The sequence below is a fragment of the Stegostoma tigrinum genome, chromosome 17 (genome assembly GCF_030684315.1).
Source record: "Stegostoma tigrinum isolate sSteTig4 chromosome 17, sSteTig4.hap1, whole genome shotgun sequence".
Taxonomy (NCBI): Eukaryota; Metazoa; Chordata; class Chondrichthyes; order Orectolobiformes; family Stegostomatidae; genus Stegostoma; species Stegostoma tigrinum.
This window is the reverse complement of record NC_081370.1, coordinates 12969271-12985576: the sequence shown is the minus strand read 5'-3', so window position 1 is coordinate 12985576 and position 16306 is coordinate 12969271. Positions and strand designations below refer to the sequence as shown.

Here is a 16306-nt window from a genome sequence, read left to right as displayed (position 1 = left end):
AGCAGTTTGCAAGAGGATACAGTTTCCAGAGAGATACTGAGAAGTAAGCAGGCAAAAAATTGGCAAATGGAGTATAATGTGGAAAAATGCGAAATTGTTCATTTTGGAAGGTAGAACAAAAGAACACAGTATTACTTAAATGGGGGAAACTACAGAAAGCTGTGATACAAAGGGACTGGGAGGTACTTGTGGACAAGACACAAAGCTAGCACATTGGTGTAGCAGGTAATCAGGAAGGCTAATAGAATGTTAGCCTTTCCTTCAAGCGGGTTGGAATATGAAAGCAGGGAAGTCTCTGCAACTGTACAAGGTGCTGGTGAGATCGCAGCTACAGTATTGAGAGCAGTTTTACTCCCCATATTGAAGAAAATGCATTATTTAATTGAAGGAGTTCAGAGAAGGTACACTGGGATGTATGGAGAGATTATCTTATGATTGGGACTCTGCTCACTGGACTTTAGGAAAACAAGAGGTGATCTCCTTCAAACATCTCGGATTCTTAAGGAGCGAGACAGGATAACTGCTGACAGGATGATTCTCCTCATCAGAGAGTTTAGTACCAGAAGGGCATTGTCTCAGAGTAAAGGAATACCAATTTCAGACTGAGATAAGGAGGAATTTCTTTTCTCAGAGGGTTGTGAGTCTTTAGAATATCTTACAGCTGTGGGGACAGAGTCCTTATGGATATTTAAGGCCGAGATAAGTTCTTGATCCATCAGGGAATCGAGGGTTATGGGGAGAGGGCAGGAAAGTGGGTGTGAGGAATGTCTGATCAGCCATGATCCTATCGAACAGTGCAGCATGCTTGAGGGGCTGAATGGCCTACTCCTGTTCCTATTTCTTATGGTCTAATGGACCTGCAGGTAGCAGTGCGGAGGGTGTGTGTCCTGCAGGAGGAGGGCAGGTTGAGGACAACCAGCAAGGAGTTGGTGGGGAAGGGGAAACCTGTGACTGAAGGATGTGTGGAATAGAAAGGGTCATTGGGTAAGTGATGCCAACAGGGTTTCCTACAAAAGGTACACCCACTCCATGCTCCACATGGCAGACCTCAGGACCTGCAATTACAGAGTATGGCCACATAGCGTCACACCTTCCACTTTGGGAAGCCCCAGCCCACAAGCTCAAGATAATTCACAAAAACAGTCAAAAACCCTTCCATCATTTTTAGATCCAGTAGACTGATAATTGGCCAGGTTGGATTTGTCCTGCTTTGTGTACAGGACGTACATGGCAATTTTTCACATTATCGGGTAGATGGCAAATGTTATATTGTACAGGAGTAGCTTGGCTAGAGAAGCAACAAGTTCTGGAGCACAAATCTTCAATACTGTTGTCGGAATTTTATCAGGGCTTATAACCTTTGTAGTATCCAGTGTCTCCAGCCATTTTTTGATATCATGTGGAGCGAAATGAATTGGCTGGAAACTGGTATCTGTAATGCTGAGGACTATTGGAGCAGGCCGAGATGGATCATCCACTCAACACTGCTGGCTGGAGATTGCTGCAAGTGCTTCAGCCTTATCTTTTGCAGTGATGTACTTCAATCACTGAGGATGGGGATATTTGTGAAGCTTCCTGCTTCAATGAGTTGTTTAATTGTCCACCACCATTCAGAACTGGAAATGCAGGACTGCAGAGTTTAGATCTGATCCATTAGTTGTGGGATCACTTTGCTGCCTGTCCTTAACAGTGACTTTCTAGGTCATCTGCTATGGCAGACAAGAGATGATCTGGAGCCACACATGGGTCAGACTAGATAAGGGTAGCAGATTTCCTTCCCAAACAGTGAATCAAATGCATTTTAACAACAATCAGTGGGAGTTCATGGCAATGTCACTGAGACATATATTTTATGGGGCACAATATCCAATGTATGAACATTTGTACTTTTGAACGTGGTCACATGCAGGAGTGAAATTTTAAAGATCTGAAAAATGAACATCTCCTCTACTTACAGGTGGCTACTTCACATTGTCCTGCATTGTGCTCCAACTTGTGTACAAATCGATTTGCAAAGGGGACAGAACCTGTTTTCAACCAGGATTGCGTGTATCCCAGATTTAACCTTGCATTTCAATTCCACCAGAGTTTGTGGTGGGATCTTACTGTAAATGTCCCTTCTCCCTCTGCCTTACCAGAGTGTCAGCATGATGTCGATGGATGTCAGCAAAGCACAGCAGACAGAGGGCCTGCAGAGGTCGATCCCGGTGCTGTATGGCAATCTTCATTGATTCCTGAAAGAAACGGACACACACACACACACACACACACACACACACACATACCAATATAATCACTTGGCTAGTGTCAACGTTCCCATATGTCCGCTGCCCTTTCTATATGGTAAATGGAAAAACCCTGGGGAAAATTGATGCGCAGAGAGACCTGCGTATTCAGGTCCATCGTACCCTGAAGGTGGCAATGCAGGTCGATAGAGTGGTCAAGAAGGCATATGGCATGCGTTCATTCATCGGACGGGGTATTGAGTACAAGAGTTGGCAGGTCATGTTGCAGTTGTATAGGCCTTTGGTTCGACCACATTTGGAAAACTGAGTACAGTTCTGTTCGCCACATTACCAAAAGGATGTGGATGCTTTGGAGAAGGTGCAGAGGAGATTCACCAGGATGTTGCCTGGTATGGAGGGTGCTAGCCATAAAGACAGGTTGAGTAGATTAGGATTATTTACATTAGAAAGACAAGATTGATGGGGGACCTGATTGAGATCTACAAAATCATGGGAGGTATAGATAGGGTGGATAGCAAGAAGCTTTTTCCCAGAGTAGGAAACTCAATTACTAGGGGTCACAATTTCAAGGTGAGAGGGGAAATGTTTAAGGGAGATATGCGTGGAAAGTTCTTTACGTAGAGGGTGGTGGGTGCCTGGAACGTGTTGCCAGCGGAGGTGGTAGAGGCGGGCACGATAGCATCATTTAAGATATATCTAGACAGATACATGAATGGCAGGGAGCAGAGAGATACAGTTCCTTGGAAAATAGACGACAGGTTTGGGTAGAGGATCTGGAATGGCGCAGGTTTGGAGGGCCAAAGGGCCTGTTCCTATGCTGTAATTTTCTTCATTCTTTGGCCCTTTCAATGATAGTGATAATGGGTTTGGAAGGTGCTGCCTAAGGATCTGTGGTGAATTGCTGCAGCGTATCTTGTAGATAGTACACACTGCTGCTACTGAGCATCGATGGTGGAGGGAGTGGATGCTTGTGGATGTAGTGTCAATCAAGCAGCTTTTTTGTTCTGGATAGTGTTGAGCTTCTTGAGTATCATTAGGGCCATCTTGGCAAGTAGGGAGTATTTCATCACCCTTCTGACTTTCAGATGTAAGGACAGGTTTTGGGGAGTCAATTTAGATCTAATTTATTCAGTAAAACAGAAAGTAAAACAATTTTCTTTGACACTGAGTCAGTGATTACATCACAGAGGCCCTTCAGTCCATCATGTTTGTGCTGTCCTCAAATATCTACCTGTTCTAATCCCATTTTCCAGCATTGTTTTAGTCCCATTTTCTAGCATTTGGCCCACAGCCTTGCATGCAATGATGCTTCGTGCATTTATCTAAATAGTTCTTGAGCATTGTGAGAGTTCCTGTCCTGACCATCCTTTCAAGCAGTGAGTTCCAGATCACCACCACCCTCTGGGTGAAAAGATTTTCTTTAATTCCCCTCTAAGTTTCCTGCCCTTTACCTTAAAACTGTGTGCATTGGCTATTGACATCTCTACTGAGGGGACAAGTTTCTCTTACATCTACACTATGTCCCTCAGAAGTTTGTGCACCTCAGTCAGGCGGCCCCCATCAGCAGATTTCTGCTCTGTGTAAAACTATGCCAGTAACTCCAGTCTCCCTTCATGGCTAAATTGGCATCCCAGGCAAGAACCTGATAGACCTCCCCTGCACCCACGCCAGTGCAGCCACATTCTTCCTGCAGTATAGTGACCAGGACTGCACACAGTAATCTAAGCTGTAGGTTAATTAAAGTTATTTACAGCTCCAAGATAACTTCTCTGCTCTTACGGTCAATGTATCCCACAACCATTCTAAACCACCTTATTGACCTGTCCTGCTACCTTCAATGATCTATGGACATGAACACGAAGCTCCCTCTATTTCTCTGCACTTCCTAGGGTCAGACCATTCCACGCTTACTCTCTTGTGTGGTGCTTCTGCTCAAAATACATCACCACTCACTTCTCAGGATTCAACTTATTTGCCACTGAACAGCCCATTTGGCCAGCTAGTCCATATTCCCCTATAGTTTAACTCCACCCTCCCTCACTATTTACCACCCCTGACCTGAAAGGACTGGGAAATTTAAACACAACTTCAAAGAAAACTGCCTCCTGGGCCATGACACATGAACACAGAATCTATTGGCAACCATCAGCTCCATAGGGCTGTGCCACGAGAGTGTACATCAGGTACTATGTCAGAGTGACTGCATCAGGTGGTGTGTCAGAGTGTGCATATTCAGGTGGTGTGTCAGAGTGAGCAAAACAGACAGTATGTCTGAGCGTGCATACTCGGCTGGTGTGTCAGAGTGAAAGTAACAGGTGGTGTGTTAGAGTGTGCATAACGGGTGGTGTGTCAGAGTGTGTATATTTGGGTGGTGGGTTGGAGTGAGCATAACAGGCAGTATGTCTGAGTGTGCATACTCGGCTGGTGTGTCAGAGCGAAAGTAACAGGTGGTGTGTCAGAGTGTGCATAACGGGTGGTTTGTCAGAGTGAGTGTAATGGGTAGTGTGTCAGAGTAAAAGTAACAGGTGGTGTGTCAGAGTGAGTGTAACTGGCGGTGTGTCAGAGTGAGGTCTCACTCTATCATTTCTCAGACTGTTAATTTCTTTGTAATTGGTGTGCTACATTACTGAACTTATACAAGGAACAAACAGATCACACTTGGATGGTAGACCTTTGAAATGCTGACTTCCCTTCAGTAGAAATTGTGTCAATAAAAAACCCAAACTCTTTCCAAAACTAATTGTATTACAAAGGCACATGAACATTGGATCGATATGAGAGTAATAGGCCCTCTGTCACTGATTGGATCATGGTGCCATCGGAGACACCCTCAATGATGATCTCTAAGCTCCAGAAAAGAATGTCAACCACAGCCTGTTATTATGGGGAGGGTCCCTGCATCCACTTTGATATCCAGCCTTGATAACGCTCAATAAAAACTGAAAGAACTGTGGATGCTGTAAATCAGGAACTAAAACAAAGCTGCTGGAAAAGCTCAGTGGTTATGGCAGCATCTGCGAAGGAAAAAACAGAGTTAACGTTTCGGGTCCAGTGACCCTTCCTCAGAACACATTCAGAACAGTTCTGAAGAAGGGTCACCAGATCTGAAATGCTTCCTTCACAGATGCTGCCAGACCTGTTGAGCTTTTCCACCAACTTTGTTTTTGTTCTTGATAACTCTCAAACTGTCTCCAACATCAATGAGACACCTCCCAGATGGTTACCCACATCCCTTCTGCCCACTCTCTGCCTGCTTGCTCGCTATGAGTGTTGGCAGAGCCCACCTGGGTGTGCCTTACCTCACAGCATTCCATGGCATCCTCTAAACGTGCCAGTTTGCGATAAGCCACTGCCATGTGGTACTGGCTCATGGCTTTATATTTCAAGCTCCAAGTTTTCCCATAATCACTGACCAGTTCGGCCCCCTTACAGGGAAAGAAGAGAGCCTTCTCATAGTCTTTGAGCTGGATGTAGAAGTTGCCCAGGCTGCAACACACTCGGCATTCCAACATCATGTCGTCGTTGCTGTGAGCATAGCGCAGGGCCTTCTCAAAGCACTCCAGTGCCTTCTGGAAGGAACTGAGGCCCAGATAGGCATTGCCCATGCTGAGGCATACCTGGCCATTGAGCTGCAAACCCACGGTGGTGCCCTGCATGCTCAAACAGGTCTTGCAATAGGTGACAGTCTTGGTAAAGTCACACAGCTTCTCATTGCTCCGTGCCAGGTTCAGGTAAGACTCCGTGACATAGTCAGAGTCGGCAATCTCGCGGGCCACATCAATCTGCACGACAGCAAATTTCTTCATCTCTGCATATTTGCCCATCTCAGAGTGGGCCGTGATGAGGCAGCCCAACACCCGGAACCTTCCAGGGAGGTCGGTACTCTTTTCCAAGACTCGCTTCCAGATGTCAAGGGCTTTCGCTGTCTCATTTGATTGGTACAGACGCAAGCCTTTCTCGATTTGGTGCTTTGTCTGGTCTTGGCCCATATTTGCCTCAAACAGGAGCATAGAAGTCACCTAAGTCGATGTGGAGGACCGGAGGGAGGGGATGGTCTGTGAACGGAATTAAACAGCGCCCCCCCCCCACCCAGCAGACAGAAAGCGTGCCTGCACAGAAAATCCTTCCCTCAGTGTCAGCGGCAACAGGCAGAAAGTTCTGTTGAGGATCGCAAGTGAGTGAAACTGAAAAGGCCCAGCTCCTCAGTATGTCGCTGGCAGCCAGTCACAGCAGCTGTTGCTGCCTGTTTCGGGGTCAGGCCTTTACAGCTGCCCTGTCACTCAGCAAGGTCAGTACAGACAGGGGCTACTCCCAGAGCAGACTGTTATATCTGAATCATTGCCACCTCACCCATCCTGTCACTCAACGAGGCCACTACAGACTGTTCAGGGACTGCCCAGAGATAGGTGCTGCTCCCAGTGCAGATATAAACTCCCCCACGCCAAAACAGCTGCTCAAAACCCTCAAAAAATCTGCTCTGATTTAAACCCCCACCCTCCCCCATCTCCACAACATATTGTTCCAAGAAATCATCCTGAATACACTCAAATTCTTCCTCATGGCTTCCTCTGCCAATCTCACTTCCCCAATATGCATGTAGATCAAAGGTACCTACGATCAATGTCTTTGTTACATTCCCTGATTATCTCTTGCAAAGAAGTCTATAGGCTAGCCGCACCTGAGTCCTTGTTATCTCTTTATTTCTTGCCACCATCATGGATTCTATTGCTTTCAATTCAAGACAATTTCCTATTATCGTACTTATCCCATCCAATATCAGCAAAACTACGTCATGATCCTTTACTTCCTGCCTTTCACTCTGAAGAGTGATATTTGCTGAATATTTAGCCAGCTTTGATCTCCCTGTAACCGTTATCAGATCATAGCTACTAACCTTTATTTGAGCTGTAAATTAATTTGTTTTGTTTTGAATGCTGTGTGCATTTAAGTAAACATTTTTGGCTTTTTGACCAGGGCAGTACGGTGCCTCCCAGCACTAGGGACCCGGTTCGATTCCAGTCTCAGGCAACAGCCTTTTCAGAGATGGCACATTCTCCCCATGCATGCATGGGTTTCCTCTCAGTGCTCCTGTTTCCTCCCACAGTCTAAAGATGTGCAGGTTAGGTAGATTTGCCATGCTAAAGTGTCCCTAGTGTCTAGTTACATGCAGCCTGAGTGGATTGTCCATGGGAAATGGAAAGATGTACCTGGGTGGAATGCTCTTTGGAGGGTCAATGCAGACCTGATGGGCTGAGTGACCTCTTTCTACACTATAAGGATTCTATTAACCATTTTTTCCACTTAATTCTGCTGTTTTTCTATGTTTCCTACACCCTGTCCCGAGCTGTCCAACTCTGGGTATCATTACCCAAACAGCTGCCCTATTTTGCTGCCAACTCCTTTTGCTTTGTAAGTCTGCATTTCTGCTCTCTCTCACAGTCCTTCTCATTAGTTTGAAGTCCTCTCTACAGCCCTTGTCATTTGATTTCCCAGGACACTAGGCCCATTACAGTTCAAGTGAAATCAGAACGTCTCCCTTCTAGCCCAGTACTGATGTCAATACCCCATGAACTGAAACCCATTCCTCTTACAACAATCTCTGAGCCACATATTTAACTTCTTGTCTTTATTTACCCCATGTGTCAGGTAGTAATTCTGAGATTATGACCTTGGAGGCTCCGCTTTTTAGTTTAGGTCTTAACTACCCAAAATGTTTCAGTAGAACCACCTTTCTCATCCTATTCATATTATTGGTATCAGTGAGGATGACAACAATTGGATCATTCCCTTCCCTCTCCAAGGTCATCTCTAGCCCTGAGGAGATGTCTCTTACCCTTGCACTAGGCAGGAACATCCTTCCGAACTCTCGCTCATGGATGTAAAGAGCAGTACCTACTTCCCTAATTATACAGCCCCTGACCACATTGCTCTAATTACACTGGTCTCCTCCTATTTGAATGGTTCTCAGTGCTATGGTCACTTCACTGATCTTCTCTTCAGTTCCTATCTTATCCACAAAGAACCTTGTACCTATTGAAAGGTTTACAGGGGCTGAGGCTCCTTAAATACTATACCCTGCGTCCCCATCTCTGCCTCACCTGCAGTAACACCCTCCTGCCCCTGATCACAGACCCAGTTGAATTTGAAGGGTCTAGTCTGAGGGGTGCATCCAGAGCTAAGTGTCCGGATTACATTCCCCTTGCCTGATGTGGCATTGCAGCTCAAACTTCAACTCCTCAACCTGGATCCAAGGTTTCTCGAGTTGCAAGCACTCAGCCAAAAATGTCCTCACGCTGCAGCAGTACACCATATCACCCATCTGGAACCAGACCTTTCGATCCAACCAGTCCTTACTTTTGTTTTTAAAAGACACCGATATCAATCTTATGCTTGACATGCTATTCTTAACACAAGATGGAAGAAAGACACTGCAGTTAAACACAAATTGAAGATCTTACATTGACTTTAAAGGAATATTCACCAACGCTACTCACCGATAACTTGCTTTCTTTGCATTTGTGTCACCATGTGGTTCATGAAGTCACTCCACCACTAATCTCATTGTCACTAAGCCTTTGGATTTGAACTTTGTATCTTTTTCTCCTCATCCTTCACTCTGGAGACTTTATTTCTTGCCATAAGCCTGACTGAAAACAGGTCTTTGCCCCTCTGCACAGAATTCAGAGTTTAAAGCAAATTCTCAGATATTCACACTCAGCCTTTGTTTGACTCACCCTGACTGTGCACTCGAAATAAACCTCTTTCTTACACAAGGCTTACTCAGGGTCACTTTATTAAGCTAATTTAAAGAAGGGATATCAGGTACTTGAATGCCAACTACCACAATCAGGTACCAGCTGCTTTAATTTTTGAACTTACGTAAAGTTATTGTCTGAATCTGACTTTAACTCTCAATCCTAATTTGGAAAAGATGTATCAGTTGAACTCCCACATTTGATGCAATTCCCAAATATACATCTCGGCCATTGTGTGACAGGATGTGCCTTTAAGAGAGATTTGTTCTGTCCTGTTTCTCTTGAAGAGGGATGCTGTAAATCTGTAGAGGTTTCTGCTCCAACCTCACCATAAAACCCGTGATCAAGGGAGGTGCAGTTGTAGTATGGCGCACTGACACTACATTGCCGAGGTCAGACACCTGCTCTGACACCTACTCCTATTGCCCCCTTGATCATGACCCAACCCCCGAGCATCAAACCATCCACAACCTCATCACCTCAGGTGACCTCCCACCCACAGCCTCTAACCTCCCTGCACCGCCTGCTTCTATCTCCTTCCCAAAATCCAAAAACCTGACTGTCCTGGTCAACGCATTGTCTCCACCTGCTCCTGCCCCACCAAACTTATCTCCATGTATCTTGGTTCCATTTTATCCCCCTTGGTCCAGCAACTCCCGACCCACATCCGTGACGCCACTCACACTCTCCACCTCCTCCAGAACGTCCAATTCCCTGGTCGCCAACACCTCATCTTTACTATGGTCATCCGGTCCCTAGATACCTGCATTCCCCATGCAGTTGGCCTAAAGGAAGGTCTTACGAGGAAAGGCTGAGGGGCTTGAGGCTGTTTTCATTAGAGAGAAGAAGGTTGAGAGCTGACTTAATTGAGACATATAAGATAATCAGAGGGTTAGATAGGGTGGATAGGGAGAGCCTTTTTCCTAGGATGGTGACGGTGAGCACGAGGGGGCATAGCTTTAAATTGAGGGGTGAAAGATATAGGACAGATGTCAGAGGTAGTTTCTTTACTCAGAGAGTAGTAAGGGTATGGAATGCTTTGCCTGCAACGGTAGTAGATTCGCCAACTTTAAGTACATTTAAGTCTTCATTGGACAAGCATGTGGACGTACATGGAATAGTGTAGGTTAGATGGGCTTCAGATTGGTATGGCAGGTCGGCACAACATTGAGGGCCAAAGGGCCTGTACTGTGCTGTAATGTTCTATGTTCTAAAGGCCTTCCGCTTCTTCCTGTCCCGCAGGCCTGATCAGTCCCCCTCTACTGACACCCTCATCTGCTTAGCCGAACTTCTCCTCGCCCTCAACAACTTCTCCTTCAATTCCTCCCACTTCCTACAGACAAAGGGGGTGGCGATGGGTACCCACACATGGAACAATCCCTCTTCCAAAGCTACACTGGCCCTATCCCCCATCTCTTCCTCCGTTACACTGATGATTGTATTGGCGTCGCCTCGTGCTCCCACAAGGAGTTCGAACAATTCATCCACTTCGCTAACACCTTCTACCCCAACCTTAAGTTCACCTGAACATCCCTAATACCTCTTTCCTTCCTGGGCCTCTCTGTTTCCATCTCTGGCATCCACCTAGAAACCGATTTCCATTTCAAACCTACCAACTCCCACAACTACCTAGAATACACCTCCTCTCACCCACCTTCCTGCAAAAATGCCATCCCCTATTCTCAATTCCTTCTCCTCCGCAGCATCTGCTCTCAAGATGAGGCATTCCACTCCTAGGCATCCCAGGTGTTCTCTTTTTTCAAGGACTGGAACTCCCCCTCCACAGTGGTCGAAAATACCCTCGACCATGCCTCCCACATTTCCCACAACTCATCCCTTTCACCCACTCCCCGCAATAATGACCAAAACAGAATCCCCCTCGTCCTCACATACCACCCCACCAACCTCCAGGTGAAACACACCATCCTCTGGCACTTCCGCCATCTGCAATCTGACCCCACCACCAAAGACATTTTTCCCTCCCCACCTTTATCTGCTTTCTGGAGAGACCACTCTCTCCGTGATTCCCTTGTCTGCTCCACACTCCCCTCCAGCCCCACCACCCTCGGCACTTTTCCCTGCAACCGAAGCAAGTGCTACACCTGCCCCTACATCTCCCCCCTCACCCCCATCCCTGGCCCCAAAGAAGACCTTCCACATCAAACAGATGTTGACCTGCACATCTGCTAATGTGGTATACCGTATCCACTGTTCCTCAGTGCTTCCTCTACATCGGGGAAACCAAGCAGAGGCTTGGAGACTGCTTTGCGGAACACCTGTGCTCAGTTTGCAACAAACAACTACACCTCCCGGTTGCGAACCATTTCAACTCCTCCTTCCACTCCTCGGACGACATGTTCATCCTGGGCCTCCTTCGTTGCTACAATGACGCTATCCGAAAGCTGCAGGAACAGCAACTCATATTCCACTTGGGAACCCTGCAGCCCAAGGGTGTCAATGTGGACTTCACAAGCTCCAAAATCTCCTCCCCCACCACATCCCAAAAACAGCCCAGCTAGTCCCCGTCTCCCTAACCATTCCTCCCACCTCAAGCCTCACCCCCATCTCCTACGCACCAACCTCATCGTGCCTCCTTGATCTATCCGTCCTCCCTGGACTGACCTATCCCTTCCCTAACTCCCCACATACATTCATGTTCACTGGCTCCAACCCCGCCTCTTTGACCTGTCTACCTCCTCTCCACCTATCTTCTCCTTCATCCATCTTCTATCCGCCTCCGCCCGTCCCTATTATTGAGAATCCCGTTCTTCTACCCAATATCTGAAGAAGGGTCTCGACCTGAAATGTCAGCTTTCTCGCTCCTCTGCTGCTGTTTGGCCTGCTGTGTTCATCCAGCTCTAAACGGTGTTATCTTAGATAGCTTTGGGATGTTTATTTGAAAGTATACAAAAGAAACATAAGTGGTTGGAGTCAGGCTGTCATAGACCTAGGGTTTTAATTTTACTTTCAATGTTGATGTTGGGGTTTTGATAACAAACAGCTCTCTTTCTGCTGCTGCAAAAGCTTGAGTTCTCTCTCTCTCTCTCTCGGCACCTAGATTCATTCTGTTGGTATTCCTTCTTCTAGACTGGTAGAGATAGCATATGAGGGAAATCTGTTTTGCTGAAATTGCCTTTGTCAAGGGTGTATTTGTTGGATTTTACTATATTGGAACAGTTATTGAGTAGTAGTTAAATGACATATTATTTTGTTAAGCATTTCAACAGAGTGAAAATTATGCCAGTTCTTTTGTTTGTCTGTACACTATCTGTGGTGCAAGAATAAAGTGTGTTTTGCTTAAAGCCTAGTAATGTGACCAACTGAATCACGTTTGGAACACAGCACCTTACACTTGCCTTTAAATAAGATAAAAGTTAGAGTCTCGGCTGTCTCCATTTCGTGTCTTGAGGAGTTTAGTCCGGTCCATAATAATGGTCTCACTGAGGCTAAGTTTCCACTCGCAAACACTGCACTCCCAACAATTCCTCCAATTAAACACCTCCCTTCTACGAACAACCAATCCAAATAACAAGCTCCCACACCCTGCTCTCGGGAGCAGGAGCATCAAATGGTCGTAGTGTACATGGATAACAATTACAATGGGAGAATGAGGAAAAAGGTTCTGCTCAGGCAGTATGAGCAGTGGGCACTAAATTAGAAAGCTAAAACCTCAAAACATAATAATCCCTGGATTTTAATCTCAGGCCAAACAAGTTGATATAGGATACAAACATTAGAAACTTAAACAGGCGGCTCAAGGATCAGTGTATGAGAAAAGCATTTCAATTTCTGGAGGATTGGCATGAGTACCAGGAGATTGGGAAAGTGGGGCTTCATAAGGGTAGTTAGAACATAGAACAGTATAGCACAGAACAGGCCCTTCAGCCCACGATGTTGTGCCGACCATTGATCCTCATGTATGCACCCTCAAATTTCTGTGACCATATGCATGTCCAGCAGTCTCTTAAATGACCCCGATGACCTTGCTTCCATAACTGCTGCTGGCAATGCATTCCATGCTCTCACAACTCTCTGTGTGAAGAACCCGCCTCTGACATCCCCTCTATACTTTCCTCCAACCAGCTTAAAACTATAACCCCTCGTGTTCTGCCCTGGGAAATAGTCTCTGGCTATCAACTGTATCTATGCCTCTCATTAAGAAATCTCACAACTTCAAAGAAGTACTTGGATGAGTACTTGAAGTGTCTTAATATTTAAGGCTTCGGTCATGTGGCAAAATGGGCTTAGTGTAAGCAGTAGTGTAGTGCACACTTGATGGACTGAAGGACCTCGTTTATACTGTGTGATTGTATGATTTTACTTCAAGAATCAGTGCTCAGAGCTTAACTGTATGGAGTGATACAGGCGCTTTAGTTCAACTGGTTGCATGGACCAGACATCCCAATCTTGCATTGATCCTTTTGCCAGCATTTGGCCCATATTCCTCCAAACCCTTCCTACTCATATCCCATCCAGACACCTTTTAAATGTTGTAATTGTACCTGTCTCCGATACTTCCTCTGGTAGCTCATTCCACAGATGCACCATCCTCCATGTGAAAAAGTTACCCCGATTTAAACCTTTCCCCTCTCACCTTAAACCTATGCTCTCCAGTTTTGGACTCCCCTTCCTAAGAAAACGACCTTGGCTCTTTACCCTATCCATCCATCTAATCATTTTATAAGCTTCTAAAATGCTACCTCTCAGCCTCCAACGTTCCGGGGGGAACAACTCCCTCTCCCTATAACTCTCACACACCAGTCCCGGCAATATTGTTGTAAATCTTTTCTGCACCCTCTCAGGTTTTACACTATTCTTCCAATAGAAAGATGACCAGAACTCTATGTAGTATTCTAAAAGTGACCTCATCAAAGTCCTGTACTGCTGCAACACGACATCACAACTCCTATAGATAATGTTCTGGCCAAATGCCTTTTCCATCACACTTTCGATTTGTGACCTCATTTTCAAGGGATTATGCACTTGCACCCTCCTACCGATCTCTCTGGCAACACTCCCCAGGACCCTACCATCAACTGTTAGGGACCAGACCAGACCAGACTCGCTCAAAAAATTTTCACGTAGCCCAGACCCTAACATTTTCTTCTTTTAAGGAATACATGAAGTGTGTGTACAGATGTACATAGCTACAGATGTACAGCATGGTACAGGCCCTTCGGCCCATGATGTTGTGCCGAACTTTTACCCTAAACCCAAGGTCTAACCTGCACCCCTACCTTACATTATCATCCATATGCCTATCTAATAGCCGCTTAAATGCCCCTAATGAGGCTAACCCCACTAGACCTTCCAGCCCCGACCATTCTCTGAGTAAAGAACGTACCTCCGACGTCTCCCCTATATCTACCTCCACTCACTTTAAAACTATGCCCCTTCATACCAGCGACCTCCACCCGAGGAAAAACTCTCTGGCTGTCCACTCTATTTATACCTCTGATCATTTTGTACACCTCTATCAAGTCACCACTCATCCTCCGTCGTTCTAAACGGAAAAGTCCTAGCTCTCTCAGCCTTTCCTCGTAAGACCTTCCCTCCATTCCAGGCAACATCCTGGTAAATTTCCTCTGCACCTTTTCCAATGCCTTCACATCTTTCCCGCAATGAGGCAACCAGAACTGGACACAATACTCCAGAGATAACAGGAACTGCAGATGCTAGAGAATCCAAGATAACAAGGTATACAGCTGGATGAACACAGCAGGCCAAGCAGCATCACAGAAATGATGAAGGGTCTAGGCCCAAAACGTCAGCCTTCCTGCTCCTGTGATGCTGCTTGGCCTGCTGCGTTCATACTTGTTATCTACAATACTGCAGGCGTGGCCAAACCAGGCTTTTGTATAGCTGGAGCATAACTTCACGGCTCTTGAACTCCTTCCCGCTATTAATGAAAGCTAAGATATCATACACCTTCTTAACAAAACTCTATCCACCTGGGTGGCAGCTTTCAGGGAACTGTGAACATAGAACATAGAACAGTACAGCACTAAACAGGCCCTTCAGCCCACAATGTTGTGCCGACCATTGATCCTCATGTATGCACCCTCAAATTTCTGTGACCATATACATGTCCAGCAGTCTCTTAAATGACCCCAATGACCTTGCTTCCACAACTGCTGCTGGCAACGCATTCCATGCTCTCACAACTCTCTGCGTAAAGAACCTGCCTCTGACATCCCCTCTATACTTTCCACCAACCAGCTTAAAACTATGACCCCTCGTGCTAGCCATTTCTGCCCTGGGAAATAGTCTCTGGCTAACAACTCTATCTATGCCTCTCATTATCTTGTATACCTCAATTAGGTCCCCTCTCCTCCTCCTTTTCTCCAATGAAAAGAGACCGAGCTCAGTCAACCTCTCTTCATAAGATAAGCCCTCCAGTCCAGGCAGCATCCTGGTAAACCTCCTCTGAACCCTCTCCAAAGCATCCACATCTTTCCTATAATAGGGCGCCCAGAACTGGACGCAGTATTCCAAGTGCGGTCTAACCAAAGTTTTATAGAGCTGCAACAAGATCTCACGACTCTTAAACTCAATCCCCCTGTTAATGAAAGCCAAAACACCATATGCTTTCTTAACAACCCTGTCCACTTGGGTGGCCATTTTAAGGGATCTATGTATCTGCACACCAAGATCCCTCTGTTCCTCCACGCTGCCAAGAATCCTATCCTTAATCCTGTACTCAGCTTTCAAATTCGACCTTCCAAAATGCATCACCTCGCATTTATCCAGGTTGAACTCCATCTGCCACCTCTCAGCCCATCTCTGCATCCTGTCAATGTCCCGCTGTAGCCTACAACAGCCCTCTACACTGTCAACGACACCTCCGACCTTTGTGTCGTCTGCAAACTTGCTGACCCATCCTTCAATCCCCTCGTCCAAGTCATTAATAAAAATTACAAACAGTAGAGGCCCAAGGACAGAGCCCTGTGGAACTCCACTCACCACTGACTTCCAGGCAGAATATTTTCCTTCTACTACCACTCGCTGTCTTCTGTTGGCCAGCCAATTCTGTATCCAAGCAGCTAAGTTCCCCTGTATCCCATTCCTCCTGACCTTCTGAATGAGAAACATGAACATGAACCCCAAGATCCCTCTGCTCCTCCACACTGCCAAGAATCTTTCCGTTCACCCTGCTTTCAAGTTTGTCCTTCCAAAATGAATGACTTCACACTTTTCAGGGTTAAACTCTATCGGCCACTTCTCAGCCCAGCTCTGCATTCTACCTATGTCCCTTTGTAACCTAGATCAGCCCTCCACACTGTCCACAATGCGACCCACCTTCAC

At 46.1% G+C, this 16306-nt stretch overlaps 2 protein-coding genes across 3 annotated transcripts in view; both read right to left on the bottom strand.

Annotated features, from left to right (window-relative positions):
* The window catches only part of rapsn (receptor-associated protein of the synapse, 43kD), a 58364-nt gene extending 51966 nt beyond the window's left edge, over nt 1-6398 (bottom strand). The window contains exons 1-2 of one of the 2 annotated variants that reach the window (XM_048545843.2): nt 5546-6398; nt 2136-2234 (exon numbers count right to left, since the gene is read on the bottom strand). In XM_048545843.2, coding sequence (XP_048401800.1) covers nt 2136-2234; nt 5546-6256 — 810 coding nt within the window. In that variant the 5' untranslated portion in view covers nt 6257-6398. The remainder of the gene's footprint in view (nt 1-2135; nt 2235-5545) is intronic. The other variant, XM_059651855.1, reaches the window with a different exon arrangement.
* A 2023-nt stretch (nt 6399-8421) lies between these two features.
* Nucleotides 8422-16306, bottom strand: part of LOC125459256 (CUGBP Elav-like family member 1) — a 93065-nt gene continuing 85180 nt past the window's right edge. The window contains exon 8 of the mRNA XM_059652222.1: nt 8422-8649. Coding sequence (XP_059508205.1) covers nt 8422-8649 — 228 coding nt within the window. The remainder of the gene's footprint in view (nt 8650-16306) is intronic.